The sequence below is a fragment of the Tachyglossus aculeatus genome, chromosome 1 (genome assembly GCF_015852505.1).
Source record: "Tachyglossus aculeatus isolate mTacAcu1 chromosome 1, mTacAcu1.pri, whole genome shotgun sequence".
Lineage (NCBI taxonomy): Eukaryota > Metazoa > Chordata > Mammalia > Monotremata > Tachyglossidae > Tachyglossus > Tachyglossus aculeatus.
Genome location: NC_052066.1, coordinates 8,596,889 through 8,620,384, shown reverse-complemented (window position 1 = coordinate 8,620,384; position 23,496 = coordinate 8,596,889). Strand labels below are relative to the sequence as shown.

Sequence of the window (23,496 nt, the reverse complement as noted above, 5' to 3'; positions counted from 1 at the left end):
CCCCTCTCCCTTCCCCTCTCGCCCCTCCTTGCCCCCCTCTTCCTTGCCCTCGCCCCTCCCCTCTTACCCTTCCTTGCCCCCCTCTTCCTTGCCCTCTCCCCCCTCCCCTTACCCCTCATCCTGCTCTGACCCCTTCTCCCCTCCCTTCTCCCACCTCTCCTCCCTGACTCCCTCACACCTCCACTTGCCACCGTCTCCCTGTCCCCCGGTGCCCCCCGGTGCCCCCCGCCCTGTCCCGGTCCTTCCAGGTTTCCGTGAGAGCGCCTTCGCCTATGCCATCGCAGCGGCGGGAGTGGTCCATGCCGTGTCCAACGCGTGTGCCCTGGGCAAGCTGCGGGCCTGTGGCTGTGACCAGGCCCGACGTGGGGACCAGGACACATTCCGCCTCAAGCTGCACCGCCTGCAGCTACACGCTCTGCAGAGCCGCAAGGGACTGAGCCACGGTGTCCCCGAGCGGTCCCTGGGCCGGCCCCAGGACTCGTGGGAGTGGGGCGGCTGCAGCCCCGACGTGGGCTTCGGGGAGAGGTTCTCCCGCGACTTCCTCGACTCGAGGGAGCCCCATCGTGACATCCACGCCCGCATGAGGCTGCACAACAATCGCGTCGGGAGGCAGGTACGGACCCACAAACCTCCACCCCACCGGGACCGGTCATTCCATCAGAGATCTGGGTTCGAATCCCGGCTCTGCCAATTGGCAGCTGGGTGACTTTGGGCAGGCCACTTCACTTCTCTGGCCTCCAGTTCCCTCATCTTTACAGTGGGGATGAAGACTGTGAGCCTCTGGTGGAACAACCTGATCTCCTTGTAACCTTCCCAGCACTTAGAACAGTGCTTTGCACATAGTAAGCACTTAATAAATGTCATTATTATTATTAGTAGTAGTAGTAGTATTCAATCCTATCTATAATAATAATAATAATAAAGAGAAGCAGCGTGGCAGGTCAGTTTTCAGCTGGGTGACTTTGAGCAAGCCACTTCACTTCTCTGGCCTCCAGTTCCCTCATCTGTACAATGGGGATGAAGACTGTGAGCCTCTGGTAGGACAACCTGATCTCCTTGTAACCTCCCCAGGGCTTAGAACAGTACTTTGCACATAGTAAGCACTTAATAAATGCCATTATTATTATTATTTGTAGTAGTATTCAATCCTATTTATAGTAATAATAATAATAAAGAGAAGCACCGTGGCTCAGTAGAAAGAGCACAGGCTTTGGAGTCAGAGGTCAATTGTCAGCTGGGTGACTTTGGGCAAGCCACTTCACTTCTCTGGGCTCCAGTTCCCTCATCTGTACAATGGGGATGAAGACTGTGAGCCTCTGGTGGGACAACCTGATCTCCTTGTAACCTCCCCAGCGCTTAGAACAGTGCTTTGCACATAGCAAGCGCTTAGTAAATGCCATTATTATTATTAGTAGTAGTAGTATTCAATCCTATTTATAGTAATAATAATAATAAAGAGAAGCAGTGTGGCTCAGTAGAAAGAGCATGGGCTTTGGAGTCAGAGGTCAGTTGTCAGCTGGGTGACTTTGGGCAAGCCACTTCACTTCTCTGGGCTCCAGTTCCCTCATCTGTACAATGGGGATAAGACTGTGAGCCTCCTGTGGGGCAACCTGATCTCCTTGTAACCTCCCCAGCGCTCAGAACAGTGCTTTGCACATAGTAAGCGCTTAATAAATGCCATTATTATTATTATACAATCCTATTCATAATAATAATAATAATGATAATGAAGAGAAGCAGCGTGGCTCAGTAGAAAGGACATGGGCTTTGGAATGAGAGGTCAATTGTCAGCTGGGTGACTTTGGGCAAGTCACTTCACTTCTCTGGGCTCCAGTTCCCTCATCTGTACAATGGGGATGAAGACTGTGAGCCTCCTGGAGGGCAACCTGATCTCTTTGTTACCTCCCCAGTGCTTAGAACAGTGCTTTGCACATAGTAAGCACCTAATAAATGCCATTATTATTATTAGTAGTATTCAATCCTATTTATAATAATGATAATAATAAAGAGAAGCAGCGTGGCTCAGTAGAAAGAGCACGGGCTTTGGAGTCAGAGGTCAGTTGTCAGCTGGGTGACTTTGGGCAAGCCACTTCACTTCTCTGGCCTCCAGTTCCCTCATCTGTACAATGGGGATGAAGACTGTGAGCCTCCTGTGGAGCAAGCTGATCTCCTTGTAACCTCCCCAGTGCTTAGAACAGTGCTTTGCACATAGTAAGCACTTAATATATGCCATTATTATTATTATTATCATTATTATTCAATCCTATTTATAATAGTGATAATAATAAAGAGAAGCAGCATGGCTCAGTAGAAAGAGCATGGTCTTTGGAGTCAGAGGTCAATTGTCAGCTGGGTGACTTTGGGCAAGTCACTTCACTTCTCTGGCCTCCAGTTCCCTCATCTGTACAATGGGGATGAAGACTGTGAGCCTCCTGTGGGACAACTTGATCTCCTTGTAACCTCCCCAGCGCTTAGAACAGTGCTTTGCACATAGTAAGCGCTTAATAAATGCCATTATCATTATTATTCAATCCTATTTATAATAATAATAATAATAAAGAGAAGCAGCATGGCTCAGTAGAAAGAGCACGGGCTTTGGAGTCAGAGGTCATGGGTTCAAATCCCTGCTCCGCCAATTGTCAGCTGGGTGACTTTGGGCAAGTCACTTCATTTCTCTGGGCTCCAGTTCCCTCATCTGTACAATGGGGATGAAGACTGTGAGCCTCAGGTGGGGCAAACTGATCTCCTTGTAACCTCCCCAGTGCTTAGAAAAGTGCTTTGCACATAGTAAGCACCACCTTCCCTTCCCCACAGCACCTGTATATATGTATATATGTTTGTACATATTTATTACTCTATTTATTTATTCATCTTACTTGTACATAACTATTCTATTTATTTTATTTTATTAGTATGTTTGGTTTTGTTCTCTGTCTCCCCCTTCTAGACTGTGAGCCAGCTGTTGGGTAGGGACTGTCTCTATGTGTTGCTGACTTGTACTTCCCAAGCGCTTAGTACAGTGCTGTGCACACAGTAAGCACTAAATGCAATTGATTGATTGATTGATTAATAAATGCCATCATTATTATTCAATCCTATTCATAATAGTAATAATAATAATAAAGAGAAGCAGTGTGGCTCAGAAGAAAGAGCCCGGGCTTTGGAGTCAGAGGTCATGGGTTCAAATCCCTGCTCCAACAATTGTCAGCTGAGTGACTTTGGGCCAGCCACTTCACTTCTCTGGGCTCCAGTTCCCTCATCTGTACAATGGGGATGAAGACTGTGAGCCTCCTGTGGGGCAACCTGATCTCCTTGTAACCTCCCCAGCGCTTAGAACAGTGCTTCACACATAGTAAGTGCTTAATAAATGCCATTATTATTATTATTATTATTCAATCCTATTTATAATAATAATAATAATAAAGAGAAGCAGCATGGCTCAGTAGAAAGAGCCCTGGCTTTGGAGTCAGAGGTCATGGGTTCAAATCCTGACTCCACCAGTTGTCAGCTGGGTGACTTTGGGCAAGTCACTTCACTTCTCTGGGCCTCAGTGACCTCATCTGGAAAATGGGGATTAAGACTGTGAGCCCCCCTTGGGACAACCTGATCACCTTGTCACCTCCCCAGTGCTTAGAACAGTGCTTTGCACATAGTAAGTGCTTAATAAATGCCATTATTATTATTATTATTATTATTATTATTATTATTCTCTGGGCCTCAGTTACCTCATCTGTAAAATGGGGATTAAGACTGTGAGTCCCCCTTGGGACAACCTGATCACCTTGTAACCTCCCCAGCACTTAGAACAGTGCTTTGCAAGTAGTGATAATAATAATTATAATAATAATAATAATGGCATTTATTAAGCGCTTACTACGTGCAAAGCACTGTTCTAAGCGCTGGGGAGGTTACAAGGCGATCAGGTTGCCCCACGCGGGGCTCACAGTCTTAATCTCCATTTTACAAATGAGGTAACTGAGGCACAGAGAAGTTAAGTGACTTGCCCAAAGTCACACAGCTGTCAATTGGCAGAGCCGGGATTTGAACCCCTGACCTCTGACTCCAAATCCCGTGCTCTTTCCACTGAGCCACGCTGCTTCCCGTGTAGTAGGTGCTTAATAAATGCCATCAGTATTATTATTATAATAATGATGAGGGCATTTGTTAAGCCATATTCAGTGCTTAGAGTGCTTGTCAGGGTATCAGTCAGTGGCATTTATGAAGCGCTTACTTTGGGCAGAGCACTGTGCTAAGCGTTTGGGAGAGTACCATACAGTAGAGTTGGCAGACATGATAATGATAATAATAATAATAATAATGGCATTTGTTAAGCATTTACTATGTGCCAAGCACTGTGGAGGATACAAGGTGATCACATGTTCCCACGTGGGGCTCACAGTCTTCATCCCCATTTGACAGATGAGGGAACTGAGGCATAGAGAAGTTAAGTGACTTGCCCAGAGTCACCCAGCTGACAATTGGCAGAGTGGGATTTGAACCCATGACCTCTGACACGCAAGCCAGGCTCTTTCCACTGAGCCATGCTGCTTCTCATGATTCCCTCCCTCATAGAACTTCAGTCTAACGGACAGAGGATGGAGGCGAGGGGGTTGGGGAAAACAATCGAGCGATCAATCAGTGGTAATAATAATAACAGTAATAATAATAATAACAACACAGCAGACAAGTGGTGGAGCGGGATTAGAACCCATGGCCTTTTTACTCCCAGGCCCGGGTCGGTGTCATTCAATCCTATTTATAATTCATTCATTCATTCAATCGTATTTATTGAGTGCTTACTGTGTGCAGAGCACTGTACTAAGCGCTTGGGAAGTCCAAGTCAGCAACATCTAGAGACGGTCCCTACCCAACAGCGGGCTCACAGGCTAGAAGGGGGAGACAGACAACAAAAATAATAATGATGGCATTTCTTAATAACCCGCCTGGACCGGTCATTCAATCCTATTTATAATAATAATAATAATGATGGCATTTGTTAAGTGCTTATTATGTGCCAAGCACTGTTCTAAGCGCTGAGGAGGATACGAGGTGATCAGGTTGCCCCACATGGGGCTCACAGTCTTCATCCCCATTTTACAGATGAGGGAACTGAGGCCCAGAGAAGCGAAGTGACTTGCCCAAAGTCACACAGCTGACAAGGAGTGGAGCCGGGATTGGAACCCATGACCTCTGACTCCCAAGCCCGGGCTCTTTCCTCTGAGCCACACTGCTTCTCTATGGAGCGCCTTTATGGAGCACTTACTGGGTGCAGAGCAAACCCCCCACTCAGGACCAGTCACTCAATCCTATTTATTGAGTGCCTCCTGTGTGCAGAGCACTGGACTAAGCACTTTAGGACTAAGCATCATCCCTCGGCACCCGCCCCCCGCCCCCAGGACCATTCTTTCAATCCTATTTATTGAGCACCCACTGTGTGCCGAGTACTGGACTAAGCATTTAAAGACTGAGGGCCACCCCTCGGCCCACCACCGCCCCGAAGACCTCCCACTCAGGACCAGTCATTCAATCCTATTTATTGAATGCCCACTGTGTGCAGAGCACTGGAATAAGCATTTAAGGACTGGGACCACCCCACACTCCCCGAAGCCCCCCCGCCCCCGAGGCAGGACCATTCATTCAATCGTATTTATTGAGCACCCACTGTATGCAGAGCACTGGACTAAGTGCTTAAGGACTAAGGACCACCCCACATTCCCGAAGACCCCCCCCCCCCACTCAGAACCATTCATTCAATCCTATTTACTGAGCTCCTCCTGTGTGCAGAGCAGTGGACTAAGTGCTTAAGGACTAGGGACCACCCCCCACCCCCCAGAAGACCCCCAACTCAGGACCGTTCATTCAATCCTATTTATTGAGCGCCTCCTGTGTGCAGAGCACTGGACTAAGTGCTTAAGGTCTAAGGACCACCTCTCGCCCTCCCTCCCCAAGATCATTCATTCAATTCTATTTACTGAGTGCCTCCTGTGTGCAGAGCACTGGACTAAACGTTTAAGGATTAAGGACCACCCCTCGTTCCCACCGAAGACCCCCCAACTCAGGACCATTCATTCAATCCTATTTATTGAGCGCCTACTATGTGCAGAGCACTGGACTAAGCGCTTAAGGACTAAGGATAACCCCTCGCCCCCCGAATAATAATAATAATGATGACATTTATTAAGTGCTTACTATGTGCAAAGCACTGTTCTAAGCCCTGGGGAGGTTACAAGGTGATCAGGTTGTCCCACGGGGGGTGGGCTCACAGTCTGAATCCTCATTTTACAAATGAGGTAACTGAGGCCCAGGGAAGTGAAGTGACTTGCCCAAAATCACACAGCTGACAATTGGCAGAGCCGGGATTTGAACCCATGACCTCTGACTCCAAAGCCCGGGCTCTTTCCACTGAAGACCCCTCAACTCAGGACCATTCATTCAATCCTATTTACTGAGCGCCTACTGTGTGCAGAGCACTGGACTAAGCGCTTAAGGACTAAGAATCACCCCTTGCCCCCCGAAGACCGCCCCCCCCCCCCCCCCACACTCAGGACCATTCATTCAATCCTATTTACTGAGCGCCTACTGTGTGCAGAGCACTGGTCTAATCGCTTAAGCACTGAGGACCACCCCTCACCCCCTCACCCCCCAAAGACCACACTCAGGGCCATTCATTCAATCCTATTTATTGAGCGTCTCCTCTGTGCAGAGCACTGGACTAAGCACTTAAAGACTAAGGACCACCTCTGCCCCCGCCCTCCCCCATCATTCATTCAATCCTATTTACTGAGTGCATCCTGTGTGCAGAGCACTGGACTAAGCGCTTAAGGACTAAGGACCACCTCCCACCCCCCGAAAGATAAGGGCCACCCCCCGCCCCCCAAAGACCTCCCACTCGGGACCATTCATTCAATCCTATTTATTGAGCGTCTCCTCTGTGCATAGCACTGGACTAAGCACTTAAGGACTAAGGACCACCTCTAGCCTCCTCCCCCCCCAGGATCATTCATTCAATCCTATTTACTGAGCGTCTCCTGTGTGCAGAGCACTGGACTAAGCGTTTAAGGATTAAGGACCATCCCTCGCCCCTCCCCCCCCCCCCCCCCCCCCCCACTCAGGACCATTCATTCAAACCTATTTACTGAGCACCTACTATGTGCAGAGCACTGGACTAAGTGCTTAAGGACTAAGGATCACCCCTGGCCCCCCAAAGACTCCCCCACTCAGGACCATTCATTCAAACCTATTTACTGAGCATCTACTGTGTGCAAAGCACTGGACTAAGCGCCTAAGGACTAAGGACCACCCCTCGCCACCCCCCCCCCCCGAAGGCCCCCCCCCGACAGGACCGTTCATTTAATGGTATTTATTGAGCTCCTACTGTGTGCAGAGCACTGGACTAAGCACTTAAAGGACTAAGGACCACCACTCCCCCCCCCCCCCCCCCCCCGCCACAAGACCCCCCACTCAGGACCATTCATTCAATCCTATTTACTGAGCGCCTTCTGTGTGTAGAGCACTGGACTAAGCCCTTAAGGACAACCCCTCACCCCCCTCCAAGACCCCCCACTCAGGACCATTCATTCAATCGTATTTATTGAGCACCTCCTATGTGCAGAGCACTGGACTAAGCGCTTAAGGACTGAGGCCCACCCCTCACCCTCCCACCCTCTTATCAGCCACTTCTCTGATGGGTGACCTTGGGCAAGCCACTTAACTGGTGGCAAGAGTTATGTTGCCAACTTGTACTTCCCAAGCGCTTAGTACAGTGCTCTGCACACAGTAAGCGTTCAATAAATACGACTGAATGAATGAAAGAGCCCGGGATGGGGAGTCAGAGGTCGTGGGTTCTAATCCCGTCTCCGCTACTTGTCTGCTGTGTGACTTTGGGTGAGTCACTTCACTTCTCTGGGCCTCGGTGACCTCATCTGGAAAATGGGGATTGAGACTGTGAGCCCCACGTGGGACAACATGATCACCTTGTATCCATCCCAGTGCTTAGAACAGTGCTTGGCACATAGTAAGCACTTAATAAATAATATCATTATTATTAGCAGTAGCAGTAGACTGTGAGCCCGTTGTTGGGTAGGGACCGTCTCTATATGTTGCCAACTTGTACTTCCCAAGCGCTTAGTACAGTGCTCTGTGCACAGTAAGCACTCAATAAATACAATTGAATGAATAAATACGATTGAATGAATGAATGAATAATAGTAGTAGTAGTAGTAGTAGTACAGTGCCCCAGCGCTTAGTACAGTGCCCCCAGCGCTTGGTATAGCGCCTCCATTCATTCATTCATTCATTCAATCGTATTTATTGAGTGCTTACTGTGTGCAGAGCACTGTACTAAGTGCTTGGGAAGCACAAGTTGACAACACATAGAGACGGTCCCTACCCAACAACGGGCTCACAGTCTACTACTACTAATAATAATAATGATGTTATTTATTAAGTGCTTACTATGTGCCAGCACTGTTCTAAGCGCTGAGGTAGATACAAGGTGACCTTGTAGGTCCCGAAACCAACCCCTTGCCCACATAATAATAACTGTGCCATTTGTTAAGCGCTTACTATGTGCCAGGCACTGTACTAAGCACCGGGGTGGATATGAGCAAATCGGGTTGGACACGGTCCCTGTCCCACGTGGGGCTCTGTGTCAATCCCCATTTTACAGATGAGGGAACTGAGGCGCAGAGAAGAGAAGTGACTTGCTCAAGGTCACACAGCAAACAAGGGGCGGAGATGGGATTAGAACCCACGACCTTCTGACCCCCGAGCCCGGGCTCTATCCACGACGCCGTGCTGCTTCTCTGCGGGCCTGCCTCTGTGATATCAGAGGAATCAATCAATCAATCAAACATATTTATTGAGCGCTTACTATGTGCAGAGCACTGTACTAAGCGCTTGGGAAGTACAAATTGGCAACATATAGAGACAGTCCCTATCCAACATTGGGCTCACAGTCTAAAAGAAGCCGCGTATCCTGGCGGAAAGAGCCCGGCCTGGGAATTGGAGGATCTGGGTCCTAATCCTGGCTTTGAGTCGTGCCCGCTGTGTGGCCTCAGGCAAGTCACTTCGCTTCTCTGTGCCCCAGTTTCCTCACCTGGAAAACGGGGATTCAATACCCGTTAATTTATTGAAGTCAATTAATAAATTCAATTTATGGAGAAGCAGCGTGGCTCAGTGGAAAAGAGCCCGGGCTTTGGAGTCAGAGGTCATGGGTTCAAATCCCGCTCCGCCACTTGTCAGCTGGGTGACTTCGGGCAAGTCACTTCACTTCTCTGGGCCTCATCTGTAAAATGGGGATGAAGACTGGGAGCCCCATGTGGGACAACCTGATCACCTTGTAACCTCCCCAGCGCTTAGAACAGTGCTTTGCACTTAGTAAGCGCTTAATAAATGCCATTATTATTATTATTATTATACCTGTTCTCCCTCCCTCTTAGCTTGTGAGCCCCAGGACGGGGACTGTGTCCACCCTGATTAATATAGCTTGGCATGTCATTTTTAGACTGTGAGCCCACTGTTGGGTAGGGACTGTCTCTATATGTTGCCAATTTGTACTTCCCAAGCGCTTAGTACAGTGCTCTGCACATAGTAAACATTCAATAAATACGATTGATGATGATGATGTCATTAGGGCGTAATAAATACCATCAGTATAATTATTATTATTATTAGAGGCAGGCGGGATTTGATGTGTTAATAGGTGTTGGGGTCTAGAAAGGGAACACTGACTTCTTCCATCAATAGAATTCATTGAGTGTACATATCTACTATTCATTCAATCATATTTATTGAGCGTTTACTGTGTGCAGAGCACTGTACTAAGCGCTTTAAGACAGTGCCTGGCACATAGTAAGCGCTCGTAGAGAAGCAGCGAGGCTCAGTAGAAAGAGCCCGGGTTTGGAAGTCATAGCTCATGGGTTCTAATCCTGCTTCTGCCTAGTCAGCTGGGTGACCTTGGGCAAGTCACTTCACTTCTCTGGGCCTCAGTGACCTCATCTGGAAAATGGGGATTAGGACTGTGAACCCCACGTGGGACAAGCTGATCACCTTGTGTCTACCCCAGCGTTTAGGACAGTGCTTGGCACAGAGTAAGATCTTAACAAATGCCATCATCATTATTATTCTTATTAGCTGTAGTAGTAGTAGTAGTATAGTACCCCCAGCGCTTAGTATGGTGCCACCAGCTCTTAGTACAGTGCCCCCAACGCTTAGGACAGTGCTCCCAGCGCTTAGTACAGTGCCTCCAGCCATTAGGAGCAGTGTGGCTCAATAGAAAGAGCCCGGGCTTTGGAGTCACAGGTCATGGGTTCAAATCCCTGCTCCACCACTTGTCAGCTGTGTGACTTTGGGCAAGTCACTTCACTTCTCTGTGCCTCAGTTCCCTCATCTGTAAAATGGGGATGAAGGCTGTGAGCCCCCCGTGGGACAACCTGATCACCTTGTATTCCCCCAGCGCTTAGAACAGTGCTTTGCACAGAGTAAGCACTTAATAAATGCCATTATTATTATTATTATTATTATTGTGGGTTCAAATTCTGTCTCCACCACTTAACTGTGTGACTTTGGGCAAGTCACTTCACTTCTCTGTGCCTCAGTTCCCTCATCTGTAAAATGGGGATGAAGGCTGTGAGCCCCCCGTGGGACAACCTGATCACCTTGCATTCCCCCAGTGCTTAGAACAGTGCTTTGCACATAGTTAAGCGCTTAACAAATATCATTATTATTATTATTATTATTATTAGGACAACGTCTGGCACATAGTAAGTGCTTGTAGAGAGACAGTGTGGCTTAATGGCTAGAGCCCGGACTTGGGAGTCAGAGGTCATGGGTTCTAATCCTGGCTCCACCGCTTGTCTGCTGTGTGACCTTGGCCAAATGGCTTCACTTTTCTGTGCCTTCATCTGGAAAATGGGGATTGAGACTATGAGTTCCATGTGGGACAACCTGATCACCTTGTATCTACCCCAGTGCTTAGAACAGTGCTTGGCACATCGTAAGCACTTACCATAGTAGTAGTGGTAGCAGCACAGTGGTCCCAGCGCTTAGCACAGTACAGTACATGAAAAGCAGCATGGCCCAGTGGCAAGAGCCCAGACTTGAGAGTCAGAAGTTGTGGGTTCTAATCCGGACTCCGCCAGTTCTCTGTGCCTCAATTCCTCATCTGTAAAATGGGGATGAACACTGTGAGCCCCATGTGGGACAACCTGATGACCTTGTATCTACTCCAGCGCTTAGAACAGTGCTTGGCACACAGTAAGCGCTTAACAAATACCAGTATTATTCTTATTATTACAGCGCCACCAGCTCTTAGGACAGTGCCTCCTGCATTTAGGACAGTGCCAGGAACGTAGTAAGCGCTCGTAAAGAAGCAACGTGGCTTAGTGGAAAGTGCACGGGCTTGGGAGTCAGAGGACGTGGGTTCTAATCCCGCCTCCACCACTTGTCAGCTGTGAGAGTTTGGGCAAGTTGCTTCACTTCTCTGGGCCTCAGTTCCCTCCTCTGGAAAATAGGGATTGAGACTGTGAGCTCCACGTGGGACAACCTGATGACCTTGTATCTACCCCAAAGCTTAGAACAGTGCTTGGCACATAGTAAGCGCTTAACAAATACCATAACAATAATAACAAATACCATCATTATCATTAATAACAAATACTAGTATTATTATTGATAATAACTTCTCTGTACCTCAGTGACCTCATCTGTAAAATGGGGTTTAAGACTGTGAGCCCCATGTGGGACAACATGATTACTTTGTAATGATGATGATGATGACGATGATGATGATGGCATTTATTAAGCGCTTACTACGGAGGCTCAGGAGAAGCAGCGTGGCTCAGTGGAAAGAACCAGGGCTTTGGAATCAGAGGTCATGGGTTCAAATCCCGGCTCTGCCAATTGTCAGCGGTGTGACTTTGGGCAAGTTACTTCACTTCTCTGGGTCTCAGTTCCCTCATCTGTAAAATGGGGATGAAGACTGTGAGGCCCCTGTGGGGCAACCTGATCACCTTGTAATCTCCCCAACGCTTAGAACAGTGCTTTGCACATAGTAAGTACTTAATAAATGCCATCATTATTTTGTGCCAAGCACTGTTCTAAGCACTGGGGAAGTTACAAGGTGATCGGGTTGTCCCACATGGGGCTCACAGTCTTAATCCCCATTTTACAGATGAGGTCACTGAGGCACAGAGAAGCTCAGTGACTTGCCCAAAGTCACACAGCTGACAATTGACAGTGCCAGGATTTGAACCCCTGACCTCTGACTCCAAAGCCCATGCTCTTTCCATTGAGCCACACTGCTTCTCACACTGCTTTGTATCTACCCCAGTGCTTAGAACAGTGCTTGGCACATAGTAAGTACTAAACAAATACCATTATCATTATTATTATTACTAGCAGCATGGCTCACTGGAAAGAGCATGGGCTTTGGACTCAGAGGTCATGGATTCAAATTCTGGCTCCGCCAATTGCCAGCTGTGTGACTTTGGGCAAGTCAGAACTTCTCTGGGCCTCAGTTCCCTCATCTGTAAAATGGGGATGAAGACTGTAAGCCCCCCGTGGGACAACCTGATCACCTTGTAACCCCCGCAGCGCTTAGAACAATGCTTTGCACATAGTAAGTGCTTAATAAATGCTACCATTATTATTATTATCGGTGCCAGATCCCACCCTCATTCCCACCATCAGGTCTCCCAGGCGTCGGGCAGGAGAGAAGGACCCCCAAAATGACACCCTCCCCCACTTTCCCCCCTCTCCCTTTTCATTCATTCAATCATGTTTATTGTGCACTTACTTTGTGCAAAGCATTGTACTTACCTCCTAGGGGCAAGATATAATAATGATAATAATTGTACATATCTCTCTGTACCCTAGTTTCCTCATCTGTAAAATGGGGAGAAGATACTTGCTCTTTCTACCTCTTAAATTGTGAACTCTAGATGGGACAGAGGCCGTCTGATTGGATTGTCTTGTGTCTACCCAGGGCCTAGCAAAGTATTTTTTAATAATAATAATAATAATAATAAAAATAATAACAATAATAATGGCATTTGTTAAGTGCTATGTGCAAAGCACTCTATTTCTTTATTTATTTATTTTATTAGTACATATCTATTCTATTTATTTTATTTTGTTAGTATGTTTCGTTTTGTTCTCTGTCTCCCCCTTTTAGACTGTGAGCCCACTGTTGGGTAGGGACTGTCTCTATATGTTGCCAACTTGTACTCCCCAAGCGCTTAGTACAATGCTCTGCACACAGTAAGCGCTCAATAAATACGATTGATGATGATGATGATGATGATGATGATAATAATAATGGTACTGGTTAAGCACTTATTCATTCGTTCAAGCATGGGGCTCATACTCTAAATCCCCATTTTCCAGATGAGGTAACTGAAGCCCAGAGAAGCGAAGTGACTTACCCAAGGTGTGACACAGCAGACGTATGGCAGAGGCAGGATTAGAACCCATGATCTTCTGACTTCCAGGCCCAAGCTCTATAGTAATAATAATAATGATGATGGCATTTGTTAAGCGCTTACTAGGTACCAAGCACTGTTCTACTCACTGGGGAGGATATGAAGTGATCAGGTTGTTCCACATGGGGCTCACACTTTTAATCCCCATTTTCCAGATGAGGTAACTGAGGCATAGAGAAGTTAAGCGACTTGCCCAAAGTCACACAGCTGACAGGTGGCGGAGATGGGATTAGAACCCGTGACCTCTGACTCCCAAGCTCAAGCTGTTCTCACTGAGCCAAGCTGCTTCTCTATCCCCTCTGCCATGCTGCTTTTCCCAAGAGCATGGGTTTGGGAGTCAGAAGGTCATGGGTTCTAGTTCTGACTCCACCACCTGTCTGCTGTACATATCTATTCTATTTATTTTATTTTGTTAGTATGTTTGGTTTTGTTCCATGTCTCCCCCTTTTAGACTGTGAGCCCACTGTTGGGTATGGACTGTCTCTATATGTTGCCACCTTGTACTTCCCAAGCGCTTAGTACAGTGCTCTGCACACAGTAAGCGCTCAATAAATACAATTGATGATGATGATGATGATGCTGTGTGACCTTAGGCAAGTCGCTTCACTTCCTCTGGGCCTCAGTTCCCTCATCTGGAAAATGGGGATGGAGACTATGAGCCCTACGTGGGACAGGGCCTGGGTTCAACCTGATTGGCTTGTATCCACCCCAGTGCTTAGAACCGTGCTTGGCACATAGTAAGTGCTTAACAAATACGATAATAATAATGATAATGATGATAATTCATTCATTCAATCGTATTTATTGAGCGCTTACTGTGTGCAGAGCACTGTACTAAGTGCTTGGGAAGTACAAGTTGGCAGTATATAGAGCCGGTCCCTTCCCAACGGCAGGCTAACACTCTAGAAATAATAATAATAATGGTAATTGTTGTTGAGCGCTTACCAATCAATCAATCAATTGTATTTATTGAGAGCTTACTGTGTGCAGAGCACTGTACTAAGCGCTTGCAAGCTTGCCAGTTGCAGAGCACTGTGCTAAGCACTTGAGAGAGGACAATAGAACAAAAAACAGTCATATTCCCGGCCAGCAAGGAATTGATAGTCCTTCCACCTGTCCCTGCCCCACCCCATCCCTCTCTCCCAAATCCAGCTCATTCACAGCCTTAATCCCCATTTTCCGGATGAGGTCACTGAGGCCCAGAGAAGTGAAGTGACTTGCCCAAAGTCACACAGCGGACAAGTGGTGGAGCCGGGATTAGAAGCCATGACCTCTGACTCCCAAGCCTGGGCTTTTTCCACATTGAGCCACGTGGCGAGCTTACTGTGTGCAGAGCCTGTGCTAAGCGCTTGGCTAAGCGCTTATGTTGCCAACTTGTACTTCCCAAGCGCTTAGTACAGTGCTCTGCACAAAGTAAGCGCTCAATAAATACGATTGATTGATTGATTGAGAGTCCAATAGAGCCATAAGCAGACACATTCCCTGTCCTCAACGAGCTTGCACCTACTCTCTTCCCCTCCCCATCCCTCTCTCCCAACTCCAGCTGCTTTCCCATTCATTCATTCATTCATTCATTCATTCACTCACTCACTCACTCACTCACTCACTCACTCAACTGTATTTATTGAGAGCTTACTGTGTGCAGAATACTGTGCTAAGCGCTTGGGAGAGTCCAATAGAGCCATAAGCAGATGCATTCCCTGCCCTCAACGAGGTAGAAAAGTGCTTTGCACATAGTACACTGTGAGCCCACTGTTGGGTAGGGACTGTCTCTATATGTTGCCAATTTGTACTTCCCAAGCGCTTAGTACAGTGCTCTGCACATAGTAAACGCTCAATAAATACGATTGATGATGATGATGATAGTAAGTGCTTAATAAATGCCATCATTGTTATTATTATTATTATACCGACTCCCTTCCCCTCTGCATCCTTCTCTCCCAACTTCAGCTCCCCTTCCTCCCCTCCCTCATCCCCCGCACCCTTGACCCACCCCGCACTTTCTCCGCCCATACTCGATCCCCTGGGACCCCCTGATCCAGGGCCCTGGGTGTAAACTGAGGGCACCCCATGACGCCTAAATCAGTTCCATTACATTCATTCATTCATTCAATCGTATTTATTGAGCGCTTACTGTGTGCAGAGCACTGTACTAAGCGCTTGGGCAGTACAAGTTGGCAATATAAATATCCCTCCCGCTCTTGGCCCCTTCTTCCCCCCAACCCCATCATCCCCTGCAGGCTCTCTGTGGTCGGCCCTCCCCCTCCCTCATTAAAGTAGTGTGGCCTACTGGTTTGGGAGTCAGAAGACGTGGGTTCTAATCCCGGCTCCGCCACTTGTCTGCTGTGTGACCTTGGGGAAGTCACTGCACTTCTCCGGGCCATCTGGAAAATGGGGATTAAGACTGTGAGCCCCATGTGGGACAACCTGATTACCTTATATCTACCCCAGTGCTTAGAACAGGGCTTGACACATAGTAAGCACTTAACAAATACCGTTATTACTATTATAGGTTCTAATTCCATCTCCACCACTTGTCTGCTGTGTGACCTTGGGCAAGTCACTCCACTTCTCTGGGCCTCAGTGACCTCATCTGGAAAATGGGGATTAAGACTGTGAGCCCCATGTGGGACAACCTGATTACCTTATATCTACCCCAGTGCTTAGAACAGGGCTTGACACATAGTAAGCACTTAACAAATACCATTATTATTATTATAGGTTCTAATTCCATCTCCGCCACTTGGCTGCTGTGTGACCTTGGGCAAGTCACTCCACTTCTCTGGGCCTCAGTTCCCTCACCTGTAAAAAATGGGGATAAGACTGTGAGCCCCATGTGAGATAACCTGATTACCTTATGTCTACCCCAGTGCTTAGAACAGGGCTTGACACACAGTAAGCACTTAACAAATACCATTATTATTACTATTATTATAGGTTCTAATTCCATCCCCGCCACTTGTCTGCTGTGTGACCTTGGGCAAGTCACTCCACTTCTCTGGGCCTCAGTTCCCTCACCTGTAAAAAATGGGGATTAAGACTGTGTGAGCCCCATGTGAGATAACCTGATTACCTTATGTCTACCCCAGTGCTTAGAACAGGGCTTGACACACAGTAAGCACTTAACAAATACCATTATTATTATTATAGATTCTAATTCCATCTCCGCCACTTGTCTGCTGTGTGACCTTGGGCAAGTCCCTCCACTTCTCTGGGCCTCAGTTCCCTCACCTGTAAAAAATGGGGGTTAAGAGTGTGAGCCCCATGTGGGATGGAGACCATGTCCAGCCTGGTTAACTTGTCCAACGTAGTTACAGTGCTTGGCACAGAGTGAGCGCTTAACAAGTACCAGAATTATTATTATTATTATTATAACGACCGAGTCCGTTGGCAAGCAGGTGTTCGGGCCTGCTGGATTCGGGGGCCGTCTAAAGGGGCCCACCGTTGCCCGGACATGGAGAACCCTGAAGTCCAGGCAGCCACTCCCCAACCACAAACACACAAATACACACACACACCCCTTTTCTCTATAGTCCCAAGCAGCAGAGGGGGTCCTCCCATCGCCCCCCTCTGCTTTTCCAGGCCCTAATCCTGATTTCCCGGCTCCCAAACCTCCTGCAGCCTCAGTTTCCCTCCGCTTTCCAGTGGGATTGAGGACCCAGGGGACCAGCTGCACTGCTGAAGACCTCTCCCCTCCCTCACTACCCTGCCCCCCAGCCCCCCACCAGGGAAGGAGGGATTTCCCCAGAGAGTCGGGATCCCCCTCAGGAAGCAAAACAGCCGGACGGAGAGGAGGGGGGCTCACCGAAGTCGGGCAGGATGGGGGAAAGCCCCCAGCCTCAACCGCTTCCTGCAGCTGTTGAGGAAAGAGGGGTGGGGAGGTGGGGGATTTCCCAGGGTTGGGGGCGAGGACTTGGTGGGGGGTCGGTGATGAGAGAGGAGCGTGGCTCAGTGGAACAAGCACGGGCTTTGGAGTCAGAGGTCATGGGTTCAAATCCCAGCTCTGCCAATTGTCAGCTGTGGGCAAGTCACAACTTCTCTGTGCCTCAGTCACCTCATCTGTAAAATGGGGATTAAGACTGTGAGCCCCCTGTGGGCTCGCAGGGACAACCTGATCACCTTGTAACCTCCCCAGTGCTTAGAACAGTGCTTTGCACATAGTAAGCGTTTAATAAATGCCATTATTATTCCAACTTGTACTTCCCAAGTGCTTAGTATAGTGCTGTGTACACAGTAAGTGCCTAATAAATACGATTGAATGAATGAATAAATGAATGAGGAGGGAGGCCATGGGGGATGGTTGAGGGGGTGAATTGAAGGAGATATTCTTGACCAGGAAGGTGGCATTGTTCCAGAAAGGCTTGGGTGTAATAATAATAGTAATAATAATGATGATGGTATTTGTTAAGCGCTTACTATGTGCCAGGGACTGTACTAAGAGCTGGGATGGATACAAGCAAATCGGGTTGGACGCAGTCCCTGCCCCATGTGGGGCTCACGGTCTCAAATCCTCATTTTCCAGATGAGGGAACTGAGGGCCAGAGAATAATAATAATAATGTTGGTATTTGTTAAGTGCTTACTATGCGCCAAGCACTGTTCTAAGCACTGGGGTGGGGGATACAAGGTAATCGAGGTTGTCCCACGTGGGGCTCACAGTCTTCATCCCCATTTTCCAGATGAGGGAACTGAGGCCCAGAGAAGTGAAGTGACTTGCCCAAAGTCACCCAGCAGACAAGCGGCAGAGCCGGGATTAGAACCCATGACCTTCTGTCTCCCAGGCCTGGGCTTTAGGCACTATGCCATGCGAGGGCGCAGCTATGGAGTGGGGCGGGGGGGGTGTAGGAGGGACCCCTCGATGGTGGGCAATATGGTGCCAACTTGTACTTCCCAAGCGCTTAGTACAGTGCTCTGCACACAGTAAGCGCTCAATAAATACGATTGATTGATTGATTGATTGATTGGGCAGAGCCGCCCCTCACCCTTTCCTCCCCTGCCCCACAGGCCGTGCTGGACAACATGAGGCGGAAGTGTAAGTGCCACGGCACGTCGGGGAGCTGCCAGTTGAAGACGTGTTGGCAGGTGACCCCCGAATTCCGGGTGGTGGGCACCCTGCTCCGTGCCCGCTTCCAACGCGCCACGCTCATCCGCCCGCACAACCGTAACGGGGTCCAGCTGGAGCCAGGGGCCCCGGGACCCCCGGGACCGGTCGCCCGGCGTCGCGCCAACCCCTCGGACCTGGTGTACTTCGAGAAATCCCCCGACTTCTGCGAGCGGGAGCCGAGGCTGGATTCCGCGGGCACGGTCGGCCGTCTGTGCAACAAGAGCAGCACGGGCTCCGACGGCTGCGGGAGCCTCTGTTGCGGTCGAGGGTACAACATCCTGCGCCAAACGCGCAGCGAGCGCTGCCACTGCCGCTTCCACTGGTGCTGCTACGTGCTCTGTGAGGAATGCCGCATCACCGAGTGGGTCAGCGTCTGCAAGTGACATGGACGCCCACCATCCCTCCCCAGTCCTGAGAATCGGAACCACTCCCTGGCCCCCCAAAACAGCTCCATTGTCACCCACCCACTCGCCCACTGTCGCCCGGGAGTTGAGACGGAGACTCACGCTCACCCGTGACAAGGGTCACGAATCGGGGCGTCCCCAACCCTGAGTGGGACCCTGAAAGGCCCTGGAGATTGGGATCGGGATCTGGGAAGGCCTCTTAAAGAGGAGTGGGATCAAGAAAGGCCCTGGGGAGCCAGGAAGGCCTATTAAAGAGGAATGGGACCCAGAAAGGCCCTGGGGATTGGGATTGGGATCTGGGAAGGCCTATTAAAGAGGAGACACTACAGGCCGAAGTGATTGTGTGATTTTTTTGGGTGGGTGGGGGGCTGGGGAAAGGGAGTGTGAGGCTTAGGAGCAGGGGGGCCTAGCGGACAGACCACCAGCCTGGGAGTCAGAAGGACCTGGGTTCGAATCCCAGCTCTGCCACTTATCTGCTGTGGGACTTTGGGCAAATCGTTTCATTTCTCTGGGCCTTGGTTCCCTCCTCTGGAAAATGGGGATGAAGACTGAAAGCCCCATGTGGGACAGGGACTGTGTCCAACCTGACTAGATTGTATCTGTCCCAGCTTGGTACATAGTAAGCGCTTAACAAATGCCACAATTATTATTATTGTTGTTGGAAGACTGTGAGCCCCAAGTGGGATAGGGACTGCGTCCAACCTGACTAGTTTTTATCTACCCCAGAGCTTAGAATGGTGCCTGGCACATAGTAAGCGCTTAACAAATACCAAAATTATTAGTATTTGGGGATTAAGACTGTGAGCTCCATGTAGGAAAGGGATTGTGTCCAACCTGATCAGTTCATATCTATCCCAACGCTTAGAACAGAGTTTGACACATGGTAAGCCCTTAACGCTTATTATTATTATTATTATTATTATTATTATTATTAGCCCACATTCTGGTGGATGGCAGGAACTCACTCTTCTCATCTCCAGCCCTGGAGTTTGGTTGGGGAGAGCAGGAGAAGGACTCCACGGAGATTCCTCGGGTCGGGTCCCCAAAGGAAAAGAGAGCAAGATAGGTAGAGAGCGAATAGTGGCCCCTTACTGGCCTGGCATGGCTTGGCCCACTCTGGCAGGGTCAGTAGTAATAATAATAAGAAGAAGAATTATGGTATTTAATAATAATAATAATGGCATTTATTAAGCGCTTACTATGTACAAAGCACTGTTCTAGATGCTGGGGAGGTTACAAGGTGATCAGGTTGTCCCACATGGGGCTCACAGTCTTAATCCCCATTTTCCAGATGAGGGAACTGAGGCACAAAGAAGTGAAGTGGCTTGCCTAAAGTCACGCAGCTCCACCACGATTTGAACCCATGACCTCTGACTCCAAAGCCTGGGGTGCTTGTCACACAGCAGGCAGGTGGAGGAGCATGGGATTAGAACCCTTGACTTTCTAACTCTCAATCAATCAATCAATCATATTTATTGAGCGTTTACTGTGTGCAGAGCACTGTACTAAGCGCTTGGGAAGTACAAGTTGGCAACATATAGAGACAGTCCCTACCCAACAGCTCTAGCCATTACACCACACTGCTTCTCGGGGAGGGACAGGGTGGGGCGGAAAGGCGGGAAGGAGGAGAGGAGGCTGGACTCTTGAATCCCATGTGCCCATTCTCCCTTCTCGGTCTGGGGGAGGTATGGAGACCCCAGCCCCCATCCAGGCCTAGCCTCTGTACCCTTCCCCTGGGGCTTGGGGAGGGGCTGCCAGCATGGAATATGGAGGAGCAGGTGGGTTTCCAGTCTAGAGGGGGAGGCATCCTTACTTGGATCAGAAAAGACCACCCCCTAACTACAAAGATCTCCCATTCATTCATTCATTCATTCATTCATTCATTCAATCGTATTTATCGAGCACTTATTGTGTGCAAAGCACTGTACTAAGCACTTGGAAAGTACAGTATAGCAATAAAGAGAGATAATCCCTCCCCACACTGGGCTCACAGTCTAGAGGGGGGAAGACAGACATTAGTACAAGTAAACAGGCATCAGTATAAATAAATAGAACCACAGATAATAATAATGGCATTTATTAAGCACTTACTATGTGCAAAGCACTGTTCTAAGCACTTGGGGGGGGGTTACAAGGTGGTCAGGTTGTCCCTCGTGGGGCTCACAGTCTTAACCCCCATTTTACAGATGAGGGAACTGAGGCCCAGAGAAGTGAAGTGACTTGCCCAAAGTCACCCAGCTGACAATTGGCAGAGCTGGGATTTGAACCCGTGACCTCTGATTCCATCATCAATCGTATTTATATATTGAGCGCTTACTGTGTGCAGAGCACTGTACTAAGCGCTAGGGCTCTTTCCACTGAGCCACGCTGCTTCTCTGTATATATACTTATATACAGATGAGCCAGCACTGCCCTCCTGGGGACCCAGGAATTCTCCTCTCCCAGTTCCTTGGGATCCAAAAAGCCTGGGGATAATAATAACATTGGTATTCGTTGAACATTTACCATGTGCGAAGCACTGTTCTAAACTCTGGGGAGGCTACAAGGTGATCAGGTTGTCCCACGGGGGGCTTACAGTTTTAATCCCCATTTTACAGATGAGGGAACTGAGGCACAGAGAAGTTAAGTGACTTGCCCAAAGTCACATAGCTGACGACTGGAGGAGCTGGAATTTGAACCCATGACCTCTGACTCCAAAGCCCGGGCTCTTTCCACTGAGCCACGCTGCTTCTCCGAATGAAGGTGAGAAACAGCAAGGTGTAGTGGAAAGAGCCCAGGCCTGGGAATCAGAAGGACTTGGGTTCTAATCCCTGCTCTGCCCTTGTCTGTTGTATGATCTTGGGCAAGCCACTCCACTTTTCTGTGCCTCATCATCATCATCATCATCAATCGTATTTATTGAGCGCTTACTGTGTGCAGAGCACTGTACTAAGCGCTTGGGAAGTACAAATTGGCAACATATAGAGACAGTCCCTGCCCAACAGTGGGCTCACAGTCTAAAAGGGGGAGACGAAACCAAACATACTAACAAAATAAAATAAATAGAATAGATATGTACAAGTAAAATAAATAAATAAATAAATAGAGTAATAAATATGTACAAACATATATACATATATACAGGTGCTGTGGGGAAGGGAAGGAGGTAAGATGTGGGGGATGGAGGGGGGACGAGGGGGAGAGGAAGGAAGGGGCTCAGTCTGGGAAGGCCTCAGTTATGTCATCTGTAAAATGGGGATTTAGACTATGATCCTCATTCATTAATTCAATTCATTCAATCGTATTTATTGAGTGCTTACTGTGTACAGGAAGAAGCGTGAGAAGCAGCGTGGTTCAGTGGAAAGAGCATGGGCTTTGGAGTCAGAGGTCATGGGTTCAAATCCCCGCTCCACCACTTGTCAGCTGTGTGACTTTGGGCAAGTCACTTAACTTCTCTGTGCCTCAGTTCCCTCATCTGTAAAATGGGGATTAAGACTGTGAGCCCCCCGTGGGACAACCTGATCACCTTGTAACCTCCCCAGAGTTTAGAACAGTGCTCTGCACATAGTAAGTGCTTAATAAATGCCATTATTAATCCCGGCTCTTCCACTTGCCTGCTGTGTGACCTTGGGCAAGTCACTTAACTTCTCTGTGCCTCAATTACCTCATCTGTAAAATGGGATTAAAACTGTGAGCACCATGTGGGACAACCTGATTAGCCTATATCTATCCCAGCTCTTAGAGCAGTGCTTGGCACGTAGTAAGCATTTAACAAAAACACCACAGTAACAATAATAATCGTAATGCAGAGCACTGTAGTAAACTCTTAGGAAAGTACAGCACAGCTATAAACAGTGACATTTCCTGCCCACAAAGAGGTTACAGTCTAGAGGACGAGTTTACATTCATTCATTTGGTAGAATTTGAGTGTTTACTATGTGGAAAGCACTGTAGTAAGTGCTTGGAAGAGTACAACTGTAAACTGGGGGTCCGGAGGTCAGGAACTAGGCCGAGAGCAAGGGAAAAAGTCATCCAGGCTTGGCCCTTCCTCTCGACAACCCATCCTTTACATCCCTCAACCATCCCCAGTTTATTTTCTGTCAACTGGTGAGGAAGGGGAGTGGTTCCCCTGACCTCCATCTCCACCCATTAATAATAATAATAATAATAATGATGGTATTTGTTAAGCTCTTACTATGTGCCGAGCACTGCTCTAAGTGCTAGGGGGGATACAAGGTAATCAGGTTGTCCAATGTGGGGCTCACAGTCTTAATCCCCATTGTACAGATGAGGTAACTGAGGCACAGAGATGTTGTGACGCCCAAATCATCATCATCAATTGTATTTATTGAGCGCTTACTGTACTAAGTGCTTGGTAAGTCCAAGCTGGCAACATGTAGAGACAGTCCCTACCCAACAGTGGGCTCACAGTCTAAAAGGGGAAGACAGAGACCAAAACCAAACATACTAACAAAATAAAATAAATAGAATAGATGTGTACAAGTAAAATAAATAAGTAAATAAATAGA

The 23,496-nt window shown here is 48.3% G+C and overlaps 1 protein-coding gene across 1 annotated transcript in view; it reads left to right on the top strand.

Moving 5' to 3' along the window:
- WNT10A (Wnt family member 10A) overlaps positions 1-19,311 on the top strand; it is an 89,005-nt gene extending 69,694 nt beyond the window's left edge. Inside the window, exons 3-4 of the mRNA XM_038748344.1 lie at positions 249-613; positions 18,485-19,311. Coding sequence (XP_038604272.1) covers positions 249-613; positions 18,485-18,967 — 848 coding nt within the window. The 3' untranslated portion in view covers positions 18,968-19,311. The remainder of the gene's footprint in view (positions 1-248; positions 614-18,484) is intronic.
- Positions 19,312-23,496: the final 4,185 nt, after the last annotated feature.